This window comes from Pocillopora verrucosa, chromosome 4 (assembly GCF_036669915.1).
Source record: "Pocillopora verrucosa isolate sample1 chromosome 4, ASM3666991v2, whole genome shotgun sequence".
NCBI classification, from domain to species: domain Eukaryota; kingdom Metazoa; phylum Cnidaria; class Anthozoa; order Scleractinia; family Pocilloporidae; genus Pocillopora; species Pocillopora verrucosa.
In genome coordinates, this window is record NC_089315.1 from 27002619 (window position 1) to 27028130 (window position 25512).

The 25512-nt window shown below is 37.3% G+C and overlaps 2 protein-coding genes across 2 annotated transcripts in view; both read right to left on the reverse strand.

Annotated features, from left to right (window-relative positions):
• LOC131773442 (uncharacterized) overlaps positions 1-11544 on the reverse strand; it is a 45216-nt gene extending 33672 nt beyond the window's left edge. The window contains exons 1-12 of the mRNA XM_059089417.2: positions 11480-11544; positions 8422-8546; positions 7308-7415; positions 6767-7023; positions 6181-6304; positions 5746-5859; positions 5300-5547; positions 4808-4922; positions 4443-4568; positions 1907-2166; positions 1493-1583; positions 596-985 (exon numbers count right to left, since the gene is read on the reverse strand). Coding sequence (XP_058945400.2) covers positions 596-985; positions 1493-1583; positions 1907-2166; positions 4443-4568; positions 4808-4922; positions 5300-5547; positions 5746-5859; positions 6181-6304; positions 6767-7023; positions 7308-7415; positions 8422-8524 — 1936 coding nt within the window. The 5' untranslated portion in view covers positions 8525-8546; positions 11480-11544. The remainder of the gene's footprint in view (positions 1-595; positions 986-1492; positions 1584-1906; positions 2167-4442; positions 4569-4807; positions 4923-5299; positions 5548-5745; positions 5860-6180; positions 6305-6766; positions 7024-7307; positions 7416-8421; positions 8547-11479) is intronic.
• Positions 11545-15758: 4214 nt separating this feature from the next.
• LOC136280250 (uncharacterized) overlaps positions 15759-25512 on the reverse strand; it is a 37574-nt gene continuing 27820 nt past the window's right edge. Inside the window, exons 46-65 of the mRNA XM_066165208.1 lie at positions 25334-25512; positions 24903-25011; positions 24288-24632; positions 23674-23712; positions 23433-23550; positions 22818-22889; positions 22398-22469; positions 21952-22023; positions 21770-21841; positions 21617-21688; positions 21364-21435; positions 21056-21127; positions 20632-20703; positions 19395-20440; positions 18917-19104; positions 18520-18691; positions 17867-17927; positions 17444-17636; positions 16838-17017; positions 15759-16344 (exon numbers count right to left, since the gene is read on the reverse strand). The exon at positions 25334-25512 is cut by the window's right edge and continues 84 nt beyond it. Of these exons, the coding sequence (XP_066021305.1) occupies positions 16222-16344; positions 16838-17017; positions 17444-17636; positions 17867-17927; positions 18520-18691; positions 18917-19104; positions 19395-20440; positions 20632-20703; positions 21056-21127; positions 21364-21435; positions 21617-21688; positions 21770-21841; positions 21952-22023; positions 22398-22469; positions 22818-22889; positions 23433-23550; positions 23674-23712; positions 24288-24632; positions 24903-25011; positions 25334-25512 (3329 nt within the window). The 3' untranslated portion in view covers positions 15759-16221. The remainder of the gene's footprint in view (positions 16345-16837; positions 17018-17443; positions 17637-17866; positions 17928-18519; positions 18692-18916; positions 19105-19394; positions 20441-20631; positions 20704-21055; positions 21128-21363; positions 21436-21616; positions 21689-21769; positions 21842-21951; positions 22024-22397; positions 22470-22817; positions 22890-23432; positions 23551-23673; positions 23713-24287; positions 24633-24902; positions 25012-25333) is intronic.

Consider the following 25512-nt stretch of genomic DNA (forward strand, 5'->3'; position numbering starts at 1 on the left):
GGACAGTTATCACGCAATAACCGCCGTTTGCGTTGACTTCCGATTATTTACGTCGAAAAGAAGAAACAATTCAGCTCAAAAGTTTCTTCTTTTCATCTGTACTACTCTAAACAGGAGAAGAGCAGTTACGTTTTGTAGAGTCTAGTGATAGTGATATTAGAAACCTGGTCGCAAATACGCATCGACAATCCGCTCAACACTGACCTTTTTACTAATGTCTTTTGTACAATTTCAGGAGGGTTATAAATTAGATGGACCTCTTTCTGCATTGCTGATATAGCAACCGTGGCTGTGAACTTTCCTCAAAGTTTTCTCTCCTGGCTTCGCTCCTCGGCCAAATATTAATTTAGTTATCGGACGTTTTTCGGAACTGCCCCTAATATCGATTCTTATCCCACAAATTATTTCAAGTTTCATAAAAAACAAACTTAAGGAACAACTTGGGATCTCACGCTGATGAACTGTAATAGTTTTATGCTTAAGCTTAATGTATTACCTAGGCAAGCCTCTTTTGAGTCCCCACCGCACAAGGTTTAAAAAATTTATCTCTCCTTAAAAGCATTCACAAAGAATAACGCGCGGCTAGTTTTCCTACCTGGTTCAGTTACATTGAAAGCACAAAGAGAGAATTTCATTTTTCCTTTGCAACAATGCAGGGCACTGTGGTCGTCCAGGCTGATCATTGGTCCCATGTTATCCCTGTTGATAAAATAAATCTTGCTGCAATTTGGAGACGATCTGTTGTCATCAAGGACAACCACATCCAAGGGATAGTTATCATAGTCAGACAAATCTAGTTTTTCCCTAACAAAACTGTGTCTCTTGGATGCTTCAGAGTAGATAAAATACGAGGTTTCTGTTGGAAGTCCTTCAGGATGTTTGAGAGTAAAACGGAATTCTTCGGCGTAGAGACTGTGTTCAGGAGGTCGAGAGGATATTTTATAATCTTTACCCATATACGAAGAAACGTAATACGTGATTTCATCTTAAATGAAAGATAAAAGCAAAACAGATGATTAGATAGGTAGCATCATTATCATCGCAGAGGTTCGTAGTTCAACCATTCATACTTATCTGACATTGGCAGAGTAATCACCTTGAGCCTCTTTAATTTTGATGGGCGTTATTATTATTCCTTATGAATGGTCAAATATCCTTTAAAGTTCGTATCAAGAACCATGACAATAAAGTCACCATTTTTGAAATAGGTTAACAGCCTGATGAAAATCATAATGTGATAAAGGTTTGTCATCAAAGATGCTCTTTCTACAGATTGTAACAGGAGATCCCGATGCGAGTAGGGGTATCCTAGAAACGTCAGTTGATCCACCTTTTTGTTAAAAAACTCAAGTTATAACTCAGCTTATGTAACACACCATCAGATAATGACACGGAAATGTATATTTTCAGGGAAAAAAATCACACATAAAGGAGGAAACCGAGCGTAACAAACACCAGCGTAAATGACTTCAAAACAATTTCTCTTTTGTACCTGTTTGCCAGCAAGGTCCTTTCTGAAAGGTGAAGTCGTCCAAAGCTGCATCCCCTGAATCACCACCTCCTCTGATGCCGTCAATGATTATCTTTAAGAGCAAGGGATAAAATAGAGACTGACGTTACGATACGTTGCAAATAAAAAAAGGCACTACCATTTTCACTGCCAGATGACACATGAGTTGCCTTTTTTTGAGAATCAGTTTTGAACATGAGCTGCTGGGTTGTAGTGTGCTCAGCCTCTCTTATTCCCTTAGGCCACCTGAATATTACATCACAGCTGCTTCTTTATTCCAATAATATGTGAAATTAGGTTCATGAACCTGCCACTTTGTTATGGTTGGCCTAACGCGATATCGGAAAGGACAACAGAACAGAGAGCTTGAATCAAATGTCGAGACATTCGTGTTACCTGATACGTTAAGTTGTAGTTAATACTTAATTGCCCTTGTAGCCAACGGTCTCCTTGATCCTTCGACCGCAACCATATTGGTTGTAACTTCTCTGCAGCCTGGATTCTTATGTACATAACAACACAACCCATGTTTGAACCAAACATATGGTAGAAGAAGGTCATACACTGTGGCCCCCGCATCCATGGACTTGTCAACCTCGCGGTGTCTCCAGGCTGGCGAGGACTTGAGGCATCAATATATATGTACAAGCCAGTGCCTTAATAAATGGAAAGTGAACAGTCGAGCCTGTGTTAAGCAGCACCTAATTAAGTGGTTACCCTTTGTCAAGTGGTCAGTTGTACTATCATGATAAAATCATTTTGCAAAATGAGTCCGAACATCAAAATCGAAGCGAGGAAGGCAAATGGTGTGCCTGGACAATTCTTAAGAGCTAATGTCAGCATGCATCAGACAAACAGAGGCAAGTCACCCAAAATTTGCTTTCACCCCTACTTTTATATTTTTTAGCCCAATATGTTCTAATAATTGTGGTGTAGTTTTTTTGGAAAAATTTATTTTCAGTTTCGAGAAATGACATTTTTCGTTCGACCGCTCAAATATGCAAATTTTCACCGTGAATATTACCCAAGTTGTGTGACCTCATGTAGCGAACATAATTGACCTACGGTATTTCTCTCAACATTATCCTTTGTTTATCTTCTAAAATTAAACCCCCTGTCATTATTTAAGCTGGCAAAGAAATATTTATTTTTTGGCGAATATTTTTGTCCGGCATACTTTTCGTACGTCTAAAAGTAGCATAAAAACAAAGACAGTTAACAATGACCGATATAGCAGAATCCACTGAGCTTCAAGCTTTTAAAAGACAAAAGGATGGTTATAAAGTTAATGTAAAAATTTCCTTATGTATTTGTGTTGTTCTACCTTGAGACGAACTCAAAGTCCGGCAAAAGTTACTCGCTAGCGACTATGAAATATACATGGTGTGCCTACTTGTCGCCACCGTTAACTGACATAAATCCCTACAATTTGCAAAAAAATCTAACATAGCACTCTTACCTTGTTTATTTCGATGATTTTACAAATTTCCCTTCTCATAGATCAAATCTCGGTGTTGAGTGGAGTCGTGGTTCCAATAATAGATGTAGGGTAGGGTTAAGTCGATTCCAAAAGCCGATAGGGGAATCGGCAAGCGTGTATCACAGATAGTACTCAAGATGTCTGGAAAATTCGTACAATCTGGCTTCGGTAAGCGGGCTACTTTCGAATAAGGTTTACTCTGGTATCATGTGGCAACCGGTATGAACTCGTACTCGAACAAAACTCATTCGGATATCATGTAAAAAGGCCTCTAAAAGTTTTTACTCCCAGAGCATCACGCTTTGTTCGCCTGTCTGTATACTATATATTTCAATAGCGTTGAAGCAACAACCCGCTTTTAACTGCTTCGCTGCCGCTGAAACAACGATTATTGACCAAAAAAGCACATATTCTAATATTTTCAGTTCAACAGAAACTAAAGTATTTATACATGGTAAATATTCATTTGTGTCGGTATCAATTATTGCGTGACTAGCTTGTGATATAAATAAGGGAGGGGAAGACAAAAAGCAAAACCTGGTTTCCTGTCAAAAAGTAATACCCAGGCGTAATATAATAATCGAAACGGCTAATGAAATCATAAATAAACAAGGTAAGAGTGCTATGTTAGATTTTTTTGCAAATTGTAGTGATTTATGCCAGTTAACGGTGGTGACAAGTAGGCACACCGTTTATATTTCATAGTGGCTACCGAGTAAATTTTGTCGGACTTTGAGTTCGTCTCAAGATAGAACAATACAAATACACAAGGAAATTTTTACAGTAACTTTATAACCATCCTTTTGTATTTTAAAAGCTTGAAGCTCAGTAGATTCTGTCATATCGGTCATTGTTAAAACTGTCTTTGTGTTAATGCTACTTTTCGACATAGGAAAAGTATGTCGGACAAAAATAATCCCCCCCCCCACCCTAAAAAGTATTTCTTTGCCACCTTCAATAATTACTACAAAAACTACACCACACTTGTTAGAACATATTGAGCTTCAAATTATAAAAGTAAAAATGAAAACGGATTTTGGGCGACTTGCCACAATATTTTAAATTGTTCGATGGATGCTGACATCCTCTCTCAAATAACTTTCCCCCTTTTTTTAATCTGATATTTCCTCACTTGATTCCTCTTTTGTCAACCTAAACCATCTTCTTTCATAATTTAAAAAGGTTACGATTAAAAACTACACTTTTAATCAGTTTCTCTTAGAGAAGAGCTTATGATAGAAGGGAGAAGTCAATTTGATGAAAATTATGACACTTTCTATCCATTATATATTTTCTCCAAAAAGTGCATCCCTATCTAATTTTTTGGTGAAAAAAAGCGAAAAACTTAATCCATACCACGCTGGTTTCGCAAAAAAAAATAAAAGTAATCGATAAGTAAAGATTACTTAATTCTTCAACTGACCAAAAGGAATGTTATTAAATCGATCGTACCTGAAGTATGATCACCACTAGGTCCTGTCTGATACTTGGGTGCTCTGTCTCCCCGAGGAGTCCACTTGAAAATGAAATTTAAATCATTCTTCCAAAGGCAAAAGTTCTCGTCAAAGTTACAGTTTCCTGCAGCATAAAGATATAAACAATGTTGTGAGCGTTGTCTGGAAGAAAAAAAAGTACTTGCGGTTTAGTGAGAAAAATATGCTGAAATATACCTAGAAAAGGAACGGTCAGATTACAAGTAGGAAGAAGGCCTTAAAACAGTGATCTACATTTGGTACATCGCATAGATATCACAAGCTACAAGTCGGTTCAGATGTTCAGGCAGTAATGATGGTATATGACAGATACGAGTGAAAAACCTTGTTGATTGCTGTCAAGTTCACTCTCATCATCACACAGTCCATCAGTTAATATAAAGCTATCCAAAGCTATACGGCTTGTGTAATTCTTGCTAGGAGTTGCTTTCAGCACAATCTGTAACAACAGACATTATTTCAGTCGAAACAAGCATATAAGGAGGGTTCAATTTAGTTTAGCACTAAATTTATCATGGGTTAAATTTTTCTCCATGGCAAGAGGTCTAGCCGATTCATTTATTTCTATGACGAACTATTCTGAGGATGTTTCTTGTAAGCCATGGATACAAATAGGTACTAATTAAGTTCCGAGTGAATCCTGGTTTATACATGGAATGTTTTTTTAACTGCAATGAACTGGAAAAAGGAGTAAATATAGATTACTTCGCGTGTGCCATAACAACTTTAAAATGATGCAGGAAAAGAATACTTCTGTAGCTGTGTAGCACTAAATGTATTTTTCTGACAATTTCATCTCCCTTTTTTATTTTCTACCTGATATTCGCCGGTGTAGCCGATACCAATGCTACCTTGTGTCCACTTATTTCCCTGATCTCCAATTCTCTGCCATATCAAGTAATCCCCTTGCTGGCTCCGGACTTGAAGCAAGATATCAAGTCTTCCAATATTCCGCCCAGACATATGATATGAGAAGCGAAAACACTTTGGTCCCAGCATAAGAGGACTCAATAGATGGGTGGACTGATTTTCTTTGTTAGGTTGAGAAGTGTAAATGAAGTTTCCTTTGTGTGAAATTGTAAAATAATGTCAAGAAAGTGTTATAACATCGCTCAATTAAAAAAGATGTTCACCTGCACTTTTTAAAATTATCTCGAGGACAAACTAAATGGGAGGGAATCTGTTAACTCGATAACTCCACTCAACTCCAAAATCTCTTTGAATTCAATGGAAAATAGCTCCTTCCAAGAAGCTCTTCTTACCAGCAAAATCTCCATTCTGTCCAGTTTTTTTGCCCGCTCTTTTCCAGCTGACCTGATCCGATGACAGCCACAAGCTACGCCACCCACAAAAGCTTTCATTAAAGGTGCAATTTACTAGAGTTACAAAATCAAAGCATAGTTTAAACAGTCCTGAATGAACTTAATACTTGTTTTTTTAACTTGTTTATTCTATGTGATAGACTTTCATGCTATTAATTTGTGCCCACATAAGCCCATTACAGAATTACATATGCGGTAAACATATGTTGTATTGCCTCCCAGCTGGTTAAATCAGTTAATCATTGCAGATTGTGATGGATTACCGCGTTCTTTGCGCAAAGGAGGCAAAATAAAACCTATAGTACTTGTAACTGTTTTCGACACTCAGATTATGTAAATGTTAGACATTATTAATGCGATATCCTTGGCCTTTACCTTCAAACATTTCCTCAGGCATAGTTTTACCATCGGAAATGCAACTCAGGTTTTTATTGAAGCTGACGTCATCAACGGCAATGTTTGAGGCATTCGATACACCTACTACTCCTTCAATTATAACCTGAGATAGATGAACAAATGCAAATAATCAAAATGTAATTCGTCTTCTGTATTATAATAAAAACAAAGCTATATTTTTCTAGAGGAAATTTTCTGTCTCCATACATGCCTTGTTATTGTGACATTAATCACTAATTGAATGCCTAGTTTTGCCACACTACTCGATAGTTTCATTAAAGTGGGAAGATTACTATGGAAAGAGGAGGTTTCAAGTTTATCGAAAATTTTGAAAGACGAGAATGACGATTAGTTTTATTTCGAGGAAAAAAAAAGTATTTTGCATCAGAACTTGAATCACTATATTTAGCGATATACTTTCTACAGTTCGAAAATACACTTGCCAGCCAACTAAGGTGACACAGAGAACTTATCTTAAGGAACCCACCACAAAAAAAGGGAGCTACAAACACACACAAACAAACAAACACACGCAAAACAACTGATAAAGAAAACGAGTTTTTACTTGGTAAGTTCCTTGGTAGTTTAAAGTCACACAGCCTTTGATCCAGTCGCTTGATAACTGGCTTCCATAGCGACTCCATACCCTATATTCGCTGCCGTTAATTTTGATATACACAGACAGAGTCTCGATAGTACTGCTGTACATGGAGTACAAAAACTCCATCCTCTGGGGGCCTGTCTTCCTGGGACTGTTCAGCCTGGCTTTTTCACTGTACATACGTGGAGATGACGTTTCGATGTAGATATATGCTTCTTTATCTTTGGAAAACAATGGTATATTCCATCGGCAATTAAATACTAATATTCTAATTCAAAGGGGATTTCGATGGAGTTTTTCAATATCATTACTCAAACATCACTTTTACTTTGATAGTAGTTTTCTTAAGATTAAGTATTCGTTTGATCACAGATTTAGCAGAAATGACTTGCGTTCCGGTGCTCTCGACCGATCATAAGCGCAGATTTCTCTATATCACATCGCACTATTAATCGAAAGTGGAGAATATATATATCACAGTAGATGAAAGGATTTATCTATATACCTGTTCGATTGTTGGGAGAACTCCCTTGGAAAAGAGACCAATCAAAATGGTCGGTGTATATTTCGTTATACCAGCTACAAAATGTATACTCGTCGAATGTACAGTTTCCTGGAATGAAAATAGAGACTCTGGATTTAGAAACTAATTCTGGATTTTACATGTCCAAAAAAAACGACACCTACACAGCACATCCCAATCAGTCACTTTTGGACAAATTGGCTTTTTAATTTCCTCTTAGATTTGTAAATGTCGGTATGTCTTGTTTACATAATAGCTTGTTGCCCCGAAAGCTGGCTGAAAAAGAGGAGGGTCGAATGAACCTCTAGAAACTTAAGACAGACGTTTTTACCCAAGACTGAAAATTTATGCACAGTGTAAGGTTAATTCTAATTCTTAGGGTCTCCGTCGCTCGGTGGCTTTGAGTTAAGAGATGTTAGATGGGATGGCCAGGTGTTTAAAGTTCAAATTGAAAAAGAAGACAGCTGCACAAGCTAACTAATCTCAAAATGACTTGCTGTAAATTGGTGAAAAGAGGAGAAATTTCAAATGTTCAATAACACTGGCAGATGTGTGCTCATTTTGAAATTGTTCTTATCTTGTTTTTGAAATATCGCAGCATTTATGTAGTTGAAGATCTCCGAAAATATCTAAAATCAATTCTACAAGTCTATCAGATCAAAATGACATATAAGAAAATACAACCTAGGAATATTAAGTCTTTTTTCCATATTGCATCTTTGAGGTAGAAAAGCTTAGAAACTATCAATATTCTAGATAGAATTAAATAGCTTTGCCTTCGTCTCTTTAAGCTGACAGCAAATGATTCCAAGTTCAAACTATCCTGAAAATACATAAACTTGCTTGTTGAAAAAAACCGTGGGGATTTTTTTTTTCACGCTAATTTTGAGAAGCATACAATCGGTCAAAGTTTATGGCAATTTTTTTTTTTTTTTTTAATGTCCGTGCGAAAGTTCGAACATCAGATACACTGACTTAAAAGAGAAATAGATAAAAACCGACATAGATACATAACAATTATTAGGAAATTAACCTAAAAAATGTTTCAAAGCCGGAATCGTTTTAAGGGAGCAAGAATCATTGTGGGTCATCTTACCTCTGAGGTTTTGAGAAGCGCAGCCTTTCATGACAAGAAAGATAATTGCAAGCCGAAGAAACCCAACGAGAAGAAAGCGCTTCGACCTGAAAAATAGCTCCATTTCTGGGCAGTTGATGCACTCGCTGAAAGAGAAACAGAGGGGAACTTTATGCTCTCTGAAGTCTGGATCCCACGAAGCAATCTAACCAGTTGTATGACTGTAATGAACAATATAATTTCTTATAACCGGAGCGTCTGAGAAGCCGACAGTTTCGATAAATGATAAAATGATAAAATGATAAAAGCGAAATTAACCCCAATGTCTTTTTTCTTTTTTTTTTTTTTATTAAATGTGGGTGGGTAATCATGCAATTTGGAGTCACAAAGCAGCAAATTAAAAAAAAAAGAAAAGAGAGTCAGAAGGTGTCAGCAGGGGAAATGATTGGCCTTCTGCACTAAAAGTTAAGTTGGACGACAAAGAGCACTTGAAGACGCATCAAAAGACACATCAGAGTGGGAAAATTAAAAAAAAAATCAAATCAGATTGGTTGATTTGAATGTCAGCATCTGCTCTTTCAAGTGACAAACGAGTCAACTATTGGTCATTTGCGCATTTGCATGTGAAAAGTATTAATTGCTTTTGGCACAAGCGAGAATCTTACAAAACATTTGCGAGCATCAATTTGAGTCTAAGAAAGCATTGATTGATAACAATTTGGTATTTAAATGTTTTTTTTCAATAGAAATATGATATACATTCTAGAAATAAAATCAAGCGTTCCACCGTGACTTAATTCTTCCACTCAAAATGTCTTCGTTTCACGTTCTTTGGAACTAATGCGGGTCATTTGAGCAATTTTTCCCCAAAATTTCTGAATTCACAGGCAAAACGCAGTTTAAAGTATTTGCACTTTCGTACAATTTTCTAAGAGAACATAGGAAAGGAGCTCCCTTGCACATCTCGCATCTCAATTATCGGCGCTATATGCGAAGCCTTTTCCTGAAACAGAATCGGACTCCAGGCTCGTCATCTTTCAATCGATTTGTATTTCATCCGTCTTGTGTTATTTCTGTGTTCTCCTATTTTTCGGTGCTAACGTAGTTTCATAAAATTTAAAAAAGCTCCTTAGAATATTGCTACGGAGCTCTTCAGTAAGCGGTATACATACAGTCGAACCTCTATTATCTATATCCGTACTTTTCTGTGGTCCCAATTTTGTCATGAATGTTTATTAGCAATGGTCAAGATCCGTTGGCATATTATTTTTTAAAATTAAAGCGTTGAAAATTGAAGTAAGGGCGAGTTTGTTTCGCTTTCAAGAAGCAAAAGCAGCGCTCGCACGCGTCGTAACTAATAAAGACAATTCGATTGAGGTCTGATTGGTTAAGAGTTGCTCTGTTGCTAAGTGAAAAGAAGCTCCCAACTCCCCACAGCTGTCCGATGAGCAAATTTTAGAGAGCGTTGTTGTACAGTCTTCTTTCCAAGATGAAAGTAGCGGTGATTAGGCAGATGAAGGCCAGGATAATAAAATTTTTTCGAACTCTGAAGCTATTGAATGTTTTAAAAAGTGTTTATTTTGAACGGAAAGACAGAACAATGTTGACGCTATCCGGATTTTGCAGCTTCGAAGAATGATAGAACTCTCAATCCGCACGCGATATTCTTCTTTGGGACAACCTGACTGACTTCGACATTTTAGGCCAATATAAAAACATTTTTCACTTGTGGAGGTATTCACAACGGGCAGTGAAGATGTAGATCATATTTTCCTCAAAACGATTTATAAATGTTTTGTTTTACAATTAAATGTCCCTTTCTTAATCTAATCAGTGTTTGTTCCTCGTTAATGTTCATATTCTTGATTATCCGGACTATTTCGTCTAGTCCCAACGGGTTCGGATAGTCGAGGTTCGACCATAAAAAACCAAGTGACACGACCGACAGTAAGACTTCGAAAAGTGAACGATTGAGAAAATGGAAAGTTAACAGTTTTTGGCCAGTATAAATAAATATAAACAGACACAAAAACAAAACAAAAAAAAACAAAGCGATAAGCAAACCCACCGAAAAAAGATAGTAAAGGAAAACAAAAGTAATGGAGAACTCCGACATCAAGCAGTTGTTACATTCTCGCAAAACGTTAAGCGATATTTTCTCTTTGAAAGTAGCAAATTGGTAAAGCAATATTGTAGTTCCCTCACATAATGCCTTTTAAAATAAAAAAGGGTCAAATTTTTACGATTTTTCCTCAGTCTAATACAATTTCAACAGAACATTTCATTGGCTTTTCCGTCGAGTCAAATGTTTTGCGCCTCTTTCTTTCCCTTGCGCTAAAAGACGGTGAGTTGCGGGAATTATGGGTTTATTCAACCGTGGTTTGAGACAGTATATGCCCATTTCGCGTATTGTAGTTTGTGTTTCAACAGGCTTCATCTAGAAATAAGGCTCTTTCCAAATTTAGAAAATCTTTTAGCGACTGATTAAGAACTGAAATCCTAAAATTCATATTTGGAAAAAACCCAAAGGGAAAAATTAAAAACCAAAGCGAAAATCTTAGATGTTCCATGTAATACAGGTTTTTATATTACAAAAAGGCTAAGTTTTAGCGCCGTAAGAACGTTCTCGCTTCTTCACGAAACGGCAAAGTTTTCATGAAAAAAGCAAATTGTGAACAAAAACAACCAAAAATTATCTTTTTAGCTTAATTAACCATGAAGCTCGCTGGCATAGATTGTAAGACGACACAAACTCGTTTTCATAACCTATAAACCTAGATGTGGATCACGTTTGTTAGTACTTACCTCGAACAAGTTCCGCTGATTAGAGATCAATAGCTCTTTCAAGCAATGCGTGCAGCTCTTATTCTAGATCGTTCGCTGAAAAGCCATTTTCTAAGTTGAGCATAATTAACTCATTTAATTATGCTTAAAATATACCGCATTAGTTCCGTGCATTAAGGAGAGGCATTTTTCTGAAATATTTTTCCGCAATGTCCTTAGTGAGGCCAATTCACGACAAAAGTAAGGAACAACAAATTCCGAATCGTTCGGAAAGACGAGACAAATAATACTATACCCCGTTGAATGAATCAAATAGTCTTTAAATAGGTCCACTTGTGAAACAAATCATCTCCTGCAAACATAAATCACTATGCTTTGAAGTCGCCTTTGGGAGCACGATCGTATTCTATTCGATGCAATCTCGACCAATATAACCTATTCGGAGATGCTGACTTTTTTGCCAATATTTTGATCAAGTAAACCTAGTACTTTTTATAAACTATTGCAAAGCCATATTTACCTTAGAGGGACGTTTTTTTCCTACTCAATCCTCCTCAATATTTGATCCTGGAATTCAGTGCATGGATGGTCGTTTTAGTAACCAGAACTTTGTTATGCAAGCGTAAGTGTAGCAGAAAAGCACTCAACTGCCTTTATAAATTGTATTGGACTGGGTGCGAATGTTTTATATTTCTTTAATTTTTTTTGTGAATAATATATATATATATATATATATATATATATATATATATATTTGTATGTATATATATATATATATATATAAAATAAAACAAAAAAGTAAAAGTGAATAATCGATACGCTCAAACTTTCTGGGGTTACTCCGATGATGAACTTTTCTGATAGCATAATCTTTAAGAGGTGTAATTTCGGGTTAACAATATCGAAAAGTCAAATAATTGTTTGCATGAGGTATTACTTACAACTTGAACGTAATTAGGGACTTTTTATTATCGGCAACTCATTTGTGAGTATTGTTAAGCAGAAGCGGTTCATTGCTTAACTGTATTGGTTTTACTGTATTTAATTACACTATAAAAATATGATCGACCTACCAGAACTTTTCCTGCCTCTTAAATATAATATCTTTGCTGCACGCTGTATACACTATTATAAAGAATTTATCACACGGGCTGCTGGCAATATCATCTAGGTAGCCGTGTTTACCAACAAGATGTAAGCGATTTTACTTATGCTTAACTAATTTCAGTGAGGTCAGAGTAATTATTGTTATTGTATTTAATGACAGGAAAGAACCCTTTCAAGAGACCTTTCCGCTTGTCGGGTTCATAATATAGGCACTCATCAAAGTCGGTTCTTTTTGAAATTGTTTTACAATCGTATCCGATTGAGATATTTCGCGAAGATCCAGAAAAAGGACAGTTCGCATGGGGGATGCGAATTCTATTTTTGTGCCTTTTTTGCAAGTCAGCAAAAGATACATCAATCACTCTGGAATTTTTTTTTTTTTTAATGTGAAAAAAGGTTTATTTCCTTGACACAAATTTGTGCCCGAATAGCTTTTATGAAATAAAAAATCGCATTGGAGTTATGATGGGTTTCATAAACTGTAATAAAACAAGACACCAGTACAACTTGTTCAGTTAAGCTTAAGGGCATAAAGTCTCTTTCCGCAGAAGGTGCCTTAATTGTTCTGTGTTGATTTAAAGGAATAAAGTCTCTTTCTGCAAAAGATTTCTCAACAGTTCCGTCTATGATAATGTTTTGTCTTTGCGGCTTGGGTGGAAAAGATCGCGCGAATGCAGTAAACCACGAAACAAAAGGGGCTTCGAGAACGTACCTCAGCAAGCCCTCAAAGTCTTTGTTATATTTACAGCTATGGATCAATAAACAGTAAATTGGGCTTTGAGAACATGCCTGAGAAACCCGTAAAACCTTTGTTTTAAAAATAGTTAGGGATCAATAAAAAATTAATTAAGCTTTAAGAACATGACAATAAAAGCTGTGTAAATGAATATTCCTTGTCATTTAAATATTTTTGAGGCAATGGATTATTTGTGCTTCATCCTATTGCGTAGTTCTGCCAAATGCTCCTTTCCTCACACAAACAAGAGTTTTCTCGTGGTATCCAGCGAATATTAGCCCATGCTGTCGACCAATTAGAGCCCATTGTTACGGTGTAATCTAACCGACAGAAAAACACTACAATCTCACAAACTCAACTACTTTATTAAACTACGAGTAATGTTCTTAACAAGGAGCGACTCCTAAAAGCAGTACAATACTTATCGTCAATAAACGTAATCAAGCCCACCACAGTCTATATCTTAGCTCACCATGGACTCAATCTCGCTAATGTCAGTAACTCTCTCGGTATAGCCTCAAAACAGTCGTCGCTCCGACAAAAACAACCACTCTTACTACTACATAAGTGACTCTATATATATTCACAAAGTTTTCTGGAAAATTCCAGAAGCGTAAATAAGAACTATTTTAGTAGTATTACATAATAAGTGCGTGACTTGATGAAATGTTCTGAAAAGTTCTATGTTATGCAAGTCAGCATGACTCAGCAGCCTGGAGATAGCTAGAAGCTTATATTTACAACAATCACTCAGAACACCATGAATTTTGGAAGGTTATTGAGGTTTTACAGCTACATGTATCACAGTCACACCTCTTTGTGTACTTTATCCGACGAAATATCCCTCTCTTTGATGGATGGTCAAACAGATAATTAAAGGCATGTGGACAGACCTTGCTCATCATTTCAGTTAAAGCCATGGGTTGCGTAACAGGTCGTCTTTGTGTCAATTCAGCCCCAACACTGTCTTAAAAAGGTTTGTGTCCGAGGTTGAAATGTTTAAGTTACTTGTTGCGGTGGTGAAATACAAATGAATTACAGAGATGCCACCAACGAAAATGAAGAAGAAACCTACAAAACGCCAAACCGACTTTTAGAGAAACCGTACCATGAATCAAACCATGCGTCCGCGCTAGGCAGCGTAGAAAAGTTGTATCGAACAGCCAAGAAGCATGGTATAACGCGTTCACAGGTTATCGCGTGGCTGCAACTTCAGTCCTGCTCGAGCAAGATTTCCTCACAACAAAGTTTTTGTGAACGGATTAGATGATAAATGGCAGAAATTGCAAGCGGATTTGGTGGATCTTCAAAGCCTAAGCCATTGGAACCGCGGATACAAATACACACTTATTTGCATTGATATTTTATCCAAATCTGCCTAAGCGATTCCGTTGAAAACTAAGACAGGGTGAGAACTGGTCAAAGCTTTTATGAAGATCTTTTGAGGAGGTCGTCAGCTAGACTATACGGGTACAGAATTAAAAGACGAGACCTTTCAGAGACCTTTCTAAAGCAGCATCACGTTCACCATTTTGTCACGTATAACGTGATCAAGGCTCAATTTATCGAGAGATTCAATCGTACCCTAAAGCAAATGATGTGGCAGATGTTTACCTCAAGCAATTCCTAACACTACCTGAATAAACTAAGTGATCTCGTCAATAACAATTTCAACCAAACATTTCATCCCGCGCTCGATTAAAACGAAACCCTCACAAGTAACAGTCCAGAATGCACAGCAAGTGTGGCGTACCGTATATGGTGAGCGTCCTTCTCCAGTTGAGTATGAATTCAAAGTTGTTGACTAAGTTAAAATCAGTAAGCACAAACACGTATCATACCTACCTAACTGAAGCGAAGAGACCTTTACAGTGGAGCAGAGAATACCAAGGGATCCACCTGTCTATAAATGCGACGGGTAACTGAATAAAGGCACCTTTTACGAGACCGAGTTAACAAAAAGTAGTTTGTCTAAGGATCATTTGTTTCGTGTGGAGAAATTTCCTCGTCGTCGAGGTAAAGGAGCACAAGCAGAAGGTCTGGTTCCCTGGCAAGGCTATCCGACCAAGCACGATAGTTGGGTTCCTGCCCGTCAATTGGTTTCTTTAAAATGATTAAGGACACCGACTATTTATTCCCTTCCAATTCCAAATCGCACTACCGCGTGGCATTACCCCCTCCTATTACCTAAAATTCCCACAAATACCTATACGGCTTACATCTCATTAAATCCCCGCACAATGACCTGTTCCCATAATCTGTTTTGGCGCCATCTTGGATTTGTTTGATGGCCGCCATTTTGAATAATTTCGTCTCAAGTTTCGTCACATACTGCTATCAATATCGTCATTTTTTATAGTAAGCAGAGCAATGCTTATTATGATAAACATTGACAACAAGAAAAAGAGGTAAAGCAAAAAAGTGTCACAATTAAAAAGATAGTTTTAGATTTACATGGTGTGATTGTTGATTCAAGGATGGTTGTTCTCTTTGAATATGAATAGCCTCTTTATCTTGAGTTGAAAACCGGTAGAGGCGTGATCTAAAACATGGAACGATACGCTAAACACAAAGCACGACAATGCGCAGAATATTGCAGATACTTGAAGATGTGAGAGGCCCTGTCACTGACTAAGTACTCTCTAACTAAATAATCATTTTTATTATTATTATTATTATTATCACTATCGTTATCATTATCATCATTGATTTACTATTTTTATTTTCATTTTGACTTAAATTAAACATAGTCTATTTTTGTTAATTAATTGATTTATCGAATTTAATAAACCTAAAACATAACGAGGACCGATAATCCTCCTTGAAAGTCCCGGGTGTTTCACCCTGAATCAATACTTTCGAGCTTCATATACACTGAGCAGCTTTTGTATAAATTATTTTAAAGTGAACTCCTGACTTTCTATCCGTTTACCATCATAATAACCCACGCAGTAATGCAATGGTTACTTGATTCTACAGCACCCTACACATAATAAAAAGCACTAATGCAGCAAATTTTTTTGATGTTATGCAAATCGTCGAAAAGCCTTTCTTGTTCCAGTAACCACAAGTTAAAAGTGGAAAAAAAACTGACGGAATACTCAGAGAAATCGATGATGTCACTAATACAATCATTTTAACCTCGGTACCAAATGCGATTGAATCGATGATTTCGATTTTTTTCTTTGGTTTCCTCATAGATATGTATCCCAAACCCCCTCAGCGCACCAGGTTTCTTCCAATACTTCGCGGACGTAACATGCGGTGGGCCTCTTCTCCTCTGTATCCTCGAAACACAGGTTCATAATCTCATGCAACTACAGAACATAAACAAAACAAAAGAAAGAAAGTTATGCTTTTAATCAGGCAGCTTCATGTACATTGCATAAAATAACTGTATCTTTACTTACAGCTTTATACAAAGCAGAGACATTTGTTGTTGCTAGTTCAAGAGAAGAGTTACACTTTTACCATGAGACTCATGGCGAGACTAACGATAACAACGCCCTTTACGTGGCAGGATAATTCGACAAAATAGACCGGTGTGGTCTTGAACACTTGTCAAGGTCATTTTGTTTCGTAATCCTGCTGCACCGCAGTTAATTAAGTATTACTAAATAGTTAAAAAAAATAGATGCTAGCTTATCGTGTTCACTAAAGCTAAGGCAACCAATTAAAATGTGGTAAACTATCTACGAGCGGTTCTTAATCTTGACCATTTGCTTTAACCAGGGATCAGTATATGCTAATCAACCAAGCTGTTTCTAGGTCGTCATAAATACCAGCTGACACTGACTTCATGATAATTACCTTAACGTATTCACTGGAGCCATGGCAGTGTCCTAGTAAGGTTGCTAGTAAATGTCCGAACTGCTTTATGTCGCGGTTATAGCAACTCTGTTCGTCGGCCGCCGAGTTTGTGAACGCACCTGCATCATTTGCCATAGACGCTTGAGAAAACCCACCCAGAACGGCTTTGATCGGAGGTACCTGTAAAACGCGTCGATCGTGTCAAATTCACTTCATAGACCTCATTAGTGATGGCGGGAATAATCGTCAATCTTTTATTTGCACGCTTAAAAGCCTTCTTGGTCACGCTCTTGGGTAAAATTGTTATTTCGTTACACTAGCTCACTTGCTAGCCAGTCCAAGAACACTAATTTTAGACAAATATCAAATGAAGCCCCACATGTATGGAAGAGGTGTACAGAAACAATTTTAAAACTTTCTTAAGTGAAACCCATTTAAAAAGCGTTGTCCTGCACATTAAGAAACACGGTTTTTATTTTCTTCTACATTTCATCTATTATTGTTCATTAGACCGGAGTTGGCACCACAACACATCTATCGTGAGAGACTTTAGGCGAGATTAGGCGAGGATAATTTGATGGCCTAAAACATCAGTAATCTACTCACTCTTGGACACTGTCTAATCAAAATGTTGCCAGTTGTGATGTTGTTATGAGCTATTCCATGATCCAGAAGATGTTCTATGGCGGTGATGACGTCACAAGCTATAGCGCATACCGCGTCGAGGTCGATAACAACTCTTTTCTCCGAAAGAAAATCTTCTAAAGTGGAGCTCGACTCAAAATCGTAACAAATAAGCCTTAAAAAAATTCAGAAGGAAATGAAGAGTTAATTAAGGGGAGAACGTAAAGTAAAAATTTTTGAATCAATCAACACTCACAATTTTAACAAGGATTACAAAATGAAAATTAAATTAATTTAAAATAATTCAAAGTTTTATAGGTCATGTTCTTACTTTGGTTTAACGAGACAACTACAGTTTAAATGACCGTAAATTAAATGAACAGAGTTACGCCAATGATAACCTACCAACTACTTTCTTGTATCCCATGAATCTTCTTCTTGCCATGTTCAATACTCTGTTCAGACGCTGAAAATCAACAACAGCACTATAATGAAAAGGCCACTCAGAAATTTAGCAGCCCACCGTTATCTGAAGCAAAACTGGGTATTTCTACTCTGTTAATCCCTTGCCTCTCTTACGATATAGTATAAAGTATCACAAGCCTTAAATATGTCAAACTTGATAATCAGCCTAGAATTAATCACGTGTGATCAGCTTTTTCCAGGAAAAGCTTGTAGTGCGCGGAAAGATTGAAGACTAAAAAAAGCCATGCCATTATTGGCACCTGACTACTCCGTTACACCTTTCCTTCCACCCCTGGCTACTTAGTATGTATCAGCACGCCGTTCGATTGTATCTGCCTGTTAAGACACGTGACTTAGCTACTATACTGAAGATCATCAGATCCATTTAGATTATTTCAATTCAAAACCTCGTCAACTAAGTTTACTCCGTTCATGAATGGCACTCTTGTTTTGAGCGAGAAACTATAGTCTTTCAGAGCTTCTCCTGTTTTGCTGTGGATTTTGGTTTTTCGCCTTCTTTAGCTAAATCTGCGAAATGTGTATATTTTTCATATACATGTGCAGAAATATCGGATGCAAAAATGCTCACTTACCTTTAGAGTGCCAGCGATAATGAAGAAGGTTGTCTTGCGGGTCTTCATTAATAGACAGACCTTGAACTATATCTATCTCTCGAGTCCAGTCTTCCTTCATTTCCTTTCCGAAGTACTTCAGTAATACCATACCAAGTACTCCTTCTTCCTCGCACCAAGCTGTGACGTAACCCTACATCGCAAGGAGACAGCAAGGGGACACAATTTCCTCGTTTGCAATATCGTTTTGCGTTTGCATAATAGGACCGTTCATAGGAGCACTTAAGGAAATATCGGTCGATGTATTCATGGTTTGTTTATAATGACAAGGCTAAATGTATGTTAGAAACCTACCTTTAATTTACTTCAGTGGGTATCTATCGAAAAGTTCAGTGATATATCTTTGAAAGGTTCTTACCGTTGAAAGCTTTCCTGTAGTGTCTTCTTTAAAGATATCCACTACTTCGATCAGCTTTAACTTAGTCTTCACTTGTTTACTTTGCTGTTCCTTTTTTTCCACAATTCTTTTAACCGGTCGAGGACTGGATTCAGCAATAGATGCTAAAGTGTTTTCAGCATACGTTCCCAGGTAGTCCTTAGATTGATCTAGAAATAGACAGGAAAAGATAACACGGTAACGGAGTTCGTAGCCAACTTGGAAAAAAGGTTCAGATAAGGAACCATGACAACTTCATAAGGGGCTCTCAGCTCTCGGGCAGGTCTTTTTAAATATGCAACTTGTAATAATTTTCAAAGTGACTGAAAGTTATAGATTTATATTAAGAAATAAAAACAAAAGTGTCTTTTTTTCCAAGAAATCATCGCCTTTTAAGTCCATGGAAAATGTAATAACAGTTCAATATAAAAAAAGTGAATCTTGCCATTTTTCGACCCACCTCCAGCGCGACTATTCAAAGACTTCATAACCATGCCAGTAACATCTCTCCTCTTTCTGGTTAAGCTTCGTTTCGTTCTCTCGGTAGAAAATGTATAAAGAATTGGATTAAGTGAAGAGTTAAGCGGAAGAACAAACACTGCGATCCACACGAAGGCAATTTTGTCCGGATCGTAGAAATTTCCTGTCAGGGACAAAATGCTGATAATTATTATAGGCATCCAACAACAGAAGTCGGTCATCACAATACAAATAAGTCTCTTGGCCATTGCAGATTCTTTGTTCATACTCGTTGATCGAACAGCGCGGGCAGCGCGCTTGACGGTCCAGAACATTAAGATATACGCCACCAAGATAAACGTGAACGAAACGAAGTTTAAACCGATGAAAAAAGAAACGGAATATTCCCAGCCGGCAGGGGTTCCTTCCGATAGCTGAAGAGGAAGGCAAACAGCTGAGCGACTGTAAAAACCGAAATCACCACTTTTATCGTAAAAATAGTCTATTCCGGTGATTGGTATCACGGAGATGACTACGCCAAGTATCCACACGGTTGCGCAGGTGAATACGGCATACTTGTATGTAAGACGCTTGAACTTGAAAGGGAAGATGATGCAAATAAATCGGTCGATGGTGATGACTGTTAAAATCAGCACAGATACCTCGCTTGAGAGCATGGATAGGACTCCAATAATTTGACAGCCTATACCAGCCCTCCATTTTGTGTCATGCTTAAAATATTCACCCCGCCATCTCGCGTCCACAATTGCTATTGTCAAAAGATAGACACCCATAAACATGTCGGCTACGGCAAGATTTGTCAGCAAGAATGAATGAACCCTGTTCTCTTCTTTATCAACTATTCGCCATATTATGACAAGAAGGTTGCCGAGGAAGGCGAGGATTCCAAGAATCCAAATGCAGATCTGAAGCGTTTTGTTCTTCATGAGGTCGTCACAGCTGGAGAACTCATCAGTAGGAGAATCACAAGTAATTCCTTTCACGGATTTCTTAGCGTAGCAACAAAGGATGAAACGATCTAGTTTCCTGTTGGGATTTTTCAAGACGAAAACACTTTACATCTGAGCTACAATGTAATCAATCAAATAAGAAATGATACGTTGGATAATATAAATACCCATATATAGTGTCCACTGACAATTTCTATCATTATGAAGTATCCATTTTAGATAGACAAAAAAGCGTAGCTATTACAATATCAATTGTAAAAAACTCACAGATACTTAAGGCTATTCAGCTCGTTGAATGCATCTGAAGGTACTCTGGCTAATTTATTGTTGTCCAAGTACCTGTTTTATTAAGCAAGAAGAACATTTGATTGATCTGCTCAAAACTTTTTATTTGCAGTTGAATATCTGCACACAGGCTTGATGAAATGGATAAAATTAATACTTAATCACTGCACAAAGAATGGTCTTAAGCTATTTGGAAAACGAATTGTTCAAACTTAAACTGATGAACAAGGGTGAACTCAAATAAAAGCGTTCGGTAGTTAATACGTCCTTTGGTTCAATCTCAGACTGGTCGAGCATTGTAATTTACTTCTTTCTTACCACTGACCTCATTTATTCTACGAATTCTTCAGTGGAGATAAATCCCCACAGGGAGACTCCCTCAAGGCTGAAAATTCAAACTACTTACAAATATTTCAGTGCACTGAGCCCTTGAAGCGTTTCCTTTGTCACTGTTCTCATCTCATTTCTGCTTAGATTTCTGTCGAGTGAGAGACATGAAACAAAATCTCAACACGATTTATAGGCGAATTTGTTTCAGCGAAAACCCTCTACACATGCATTTCAATGTCACTTCTCAGTCTACTTTAAACAATGAGCACAATCAAAATTCCATTAAGAAAACTATCATGGTTTGAACAAGAAGTTATCAAATTTTCCCTTCACAGCAGATAGAGTAATTTGAGGAGACATTAATTTACTCATTTCAGTACTCACAAGACTTCCAACTTGGAGAGATCTTTGAATAAGCCATTTGGCAATGCTGTCAGCTTGTTTTCCTGAAGGTATCTTATAAAAATTAGAAGTCCATTATTACGTTTCGAATATGATTTATAAAGTATTAAGGTTAGACATATGGCTTCCAATTCACCGTGTAACTAAACTCTCATCCTAACCCTTCGGTTTGTTTTGAATAGCAATGGTATGACTTTGGCGATTGGCTTAGAACAAAAGAAAACCTTTTACTTACAAATGGGTCATCTTGCTTTTGTTGTCAAAAACGCCATTCTGCAAATTCATCAGTTGGTTTGCGCGTAAACCTCTAAAAACAAAGCCAAAATAATGCTTTAAAAGTTTCTCAATCTTTGTCAGCTTTCAAATTTTATTGAAAATAAGTACTTACAAAACATTCAAATTTGACTGTGCATCAAACACTCCACTTCTGATACTGCTAAGAAGGTTACTTCCTAAGTCACTGAAATAAAATAGACAGTTTCTTGAGCCCACTCAATCGAGATCTTGTCGATCGTCGCTTCATGATGTTATGCAATGAGAAAGAATGAGATTATATTTGGAGATACTCACAGGACTTTTAAATTAGGGAGCTCGCTGAATGCTCCAATAGGAAGAATTCGAAGAAAGTTAGAATTCAGTCTCCTGCCGAGAACACAAGAAAGCCTCACAGTAAGATTCTAACAGTTCATTTCAACAAATCTAAGCGATAATGCGAGACGGATTCATAGAGAAGATCTCCTCTGGAGCACTGATCTATGCTTTCTCTTACGTCCTCAAAAGTTGTCTTATCTAGAGGAGACGTCGTCAACCCTCTCATCAACGCATACTACGTTACCCTGGCTATCCATTTATCCCATGATTCCTTCAGGATAATAATCTTTCGAATAAAGCAATGAGGAGGAATGTCCCTATCGGCCATGGGGACATTCGAGATGAGAAAGCTGACAACTTCGCTGACAAATTTTGGAATGCTCTAATTCATATTTATTAAACTATAATCGCCATCCAATACTCACAGCGTAGTAACAGAAGATACGTTTTGAAAACATTCTTCATCCAGGTGGAGCAGATTATTAAAGCTAAGGTCACTGTTTCAAAGAGAACATGTAACCTATTAATTTGATATCTCTAAAATGTATGGCTTTTCAAGTAGAATTATTCAACTTGTATTCGAAGATCTTTCAAGGTATTGAATGTAGCCAGAACCATGGAGAGTCCTACTTTAATTGTGCTCTCCATACTGCAGAATAAAATTCGTAGACATATGGTACACTATGAAATATATCATTTTTGTCTCATTGAACCTTAAAATAGCGTGAAGAATCAGAGGGTTGGTTAAACATACATACATCTATTTGACATCTAAAAGGTTTTTTCATTTCAAGGAAAACCTAACACTACATTTATAAAAACAGAGAATATGGCGTTCAACTCACATATACTCGAGTGTTATAAGGTCTGAAAACTCCTTCTCGCGAAGTTGAGAGATCCAATTTTGACGAAAAACCCTGGTAAATATGATCGTAATAGAGGCACATTATCTTGTACAGTAAAAATATGGCCTTCATACAGAATCACCTGAACTTGAACTTAAGTAAATAATCAAGGAAACCTTAGCAGCAGGCTATAATTCACGGAACAAAATGATTGAGAGAGGAAAAAAAGTCCCTCAGAGTAATCTCCCTTGCCAAAATTATCAATAAACAGCTTAATGTGTGCACGTAAACAATATAGAGAGTTTACGTATGACGTTTACTGCTTAAATTTCCTTTAACCCTAAAATGAACAAAGCATTAGGATCGGTTTTTTGTTTAATAACCTTTTGTGAACATAGATCTTATTTTTTCACGTCAAAATATTTCCACTTCAGAAAGCAAAAGGCTGGAAAAAGGCGCTATCGAGTTCAATATTGTTGTTTGCCGTTTGACCATTGCCGTAGACATCAAGCCAAATCTCTTCAATAAGTTCGTGTATGTAAGCAGAAGGACTGGGTGATTGTTAGTATAATGAGTAGTGATAATGATGATAACCAGGAAAACGGTTAAACATACACTGCTCCAGTATTTGAAGGAAGATTACTCGGTACAGCCAGCAACTTTTCTCCAATAACCAGAATCCTCTTGTCGTATACTTCACCAAACTCCTTACACTCGCAGCTTGATGGGCATTCTAAAAACGATTTTCGACATTCAGTTACTATCTAACATCATCCTTCAATCCTTTTCACGATTTGGTTAAAAACTGGAAAAAAATTATTTCAAGCAGTCAGTTTATCGATAAAGATTCATTTACCTCGATGAAGTAAGCAAGACGATCCTTCCCAATCTTGAGCTGAAAAATGGAAAACGTAGATGTAGCCACCAATTTGTAGTTAAGGCGTTAGTTACGACTAGCCCTAATGGCTTTGTCACAGTCACTGATATTACCCTTCCTATTGCGGTTCAAAACTTCTCTTTTTCCCAAAGTGGAATCTCAAACTCGGAAATTGTGATATCTCTCACAACAAGCACAGATTTTGCCATACGGTTTTCTCATTTAGCACTATTAATTCTGATGCAGAGAAGTGAGAGAAAAATCAAATATCGTTAAAGGTACGCCATTACGCATTTCAGCTGGCATTTTACCTTTGTTTGGAGTAATGACTGAATACTGCACCTCATCAAACTCTCTGCCGCGAGCTAATTGACAAAGTTTCATATTTCACCAAAAAACATCTCCACCTAATGTTTAGGAAAGTGACCCGAACGCCAATTAAGCCTACTTCAACCGCAAGTTGCATTGCTTTGGTCATCCATTTCATATTTATCTTTTAATTCCAGAACTTTAAATTCAATTTTACTAAGATTTATACATATGAAACAGGTCAATATATTTTCGAAATTTAAAATCATTGAGATATAACATACTTCTAATAGAATGATAAAAGGCCTTGAATCTTGTCATTCGCAAACCCTCAACACAGCGGAGAACAATCGTGAAATGGTTTGATGAGGAAATGACAACTGGAGGATGCATATAGCCGCAAAATTTTCCTATCGCGGTCGCAGATAAATCACGTCCATCAAAGATTTGAAGGAAACACCTCTCGCATGTGGGGTGGTTCGTGAGTAAAAACTCTTGGAATTCCAAACGAATGATGTGGTTTTTCTGGACAGTGATGTGCCATTTGCAAAAAGTTTCATCTGGAAGATTTCCAGGATATGAAGGAGAGAAGAAATATCCTATTTCGTTGGTTAAGTTCTCGTGGCAAGCTGAAAGAGAAACAACGGATGAAGGCGAGAATGTTAAGAAGTGTCTGCCTCAACAACCTGACCGGTGTCACTATCATTAGACACGAAGTACATGTGCAGTGCCTCATGAGTGCAAATAACAGCAGCAGTGTCGTCCCAGAGTTGCGCGATAACAATTTCAATTGCTTCGAAAACACAATTGTTTCAAAGTTTAGTGGCAATGGCGCCCTTACGTAATTTGATTAAAAAAAATTATTCCTCTTTCTATCTAATCACATTGCTATACTCCACCTTCTTTCGCCGACAGTGGCGTCACTCTGCAATTTATTCCCTCGTCGATGTACAGCCCTGTCAACGCTATCAAGTCTTCTCTCCTCTCCGTTTCCGCTTTTATAAGCACCTTTCTCGGTAATGAAACAATTTCTGCAATTAATTACTAATCTCATTGCAGTTTCTACTGCCTTGAGGCTTTATTAGTGCGCTCGCGATGTTGGTGTTGCGGGGATGGGATAAGTATGATAGATTAAGGTTCGCGCGGCAAAAATTTCCACCAGATGTAAACGATATGTCCGCAGGGTTTTTTTGGACGGCTTGTTATGATGTAACTTATTGTACCAACATCGGAAAGCTGATGGTTTTGTCCATTAGACGAAAGGAATGAATAAGAAGGTCTACTTCGTTTGAGCAAATCTAAGAAAAGGTGAAGAAGCCCAATTCTATACCTGAAAGTCTGAAATGGAGCTGAGCTGAACCTGACCATAAACCCAGTTCCCCCGGGTGATGCCTTTTGAGATCCAAATAGGTATTTCACGATGCGTTTTTGTCTTCCGGTAAACTGTCAGTGCTTTCTCCCCAGGTCCTTGCAGCATGTAACGAAACCGTAGACATCGACTCTTGCCAT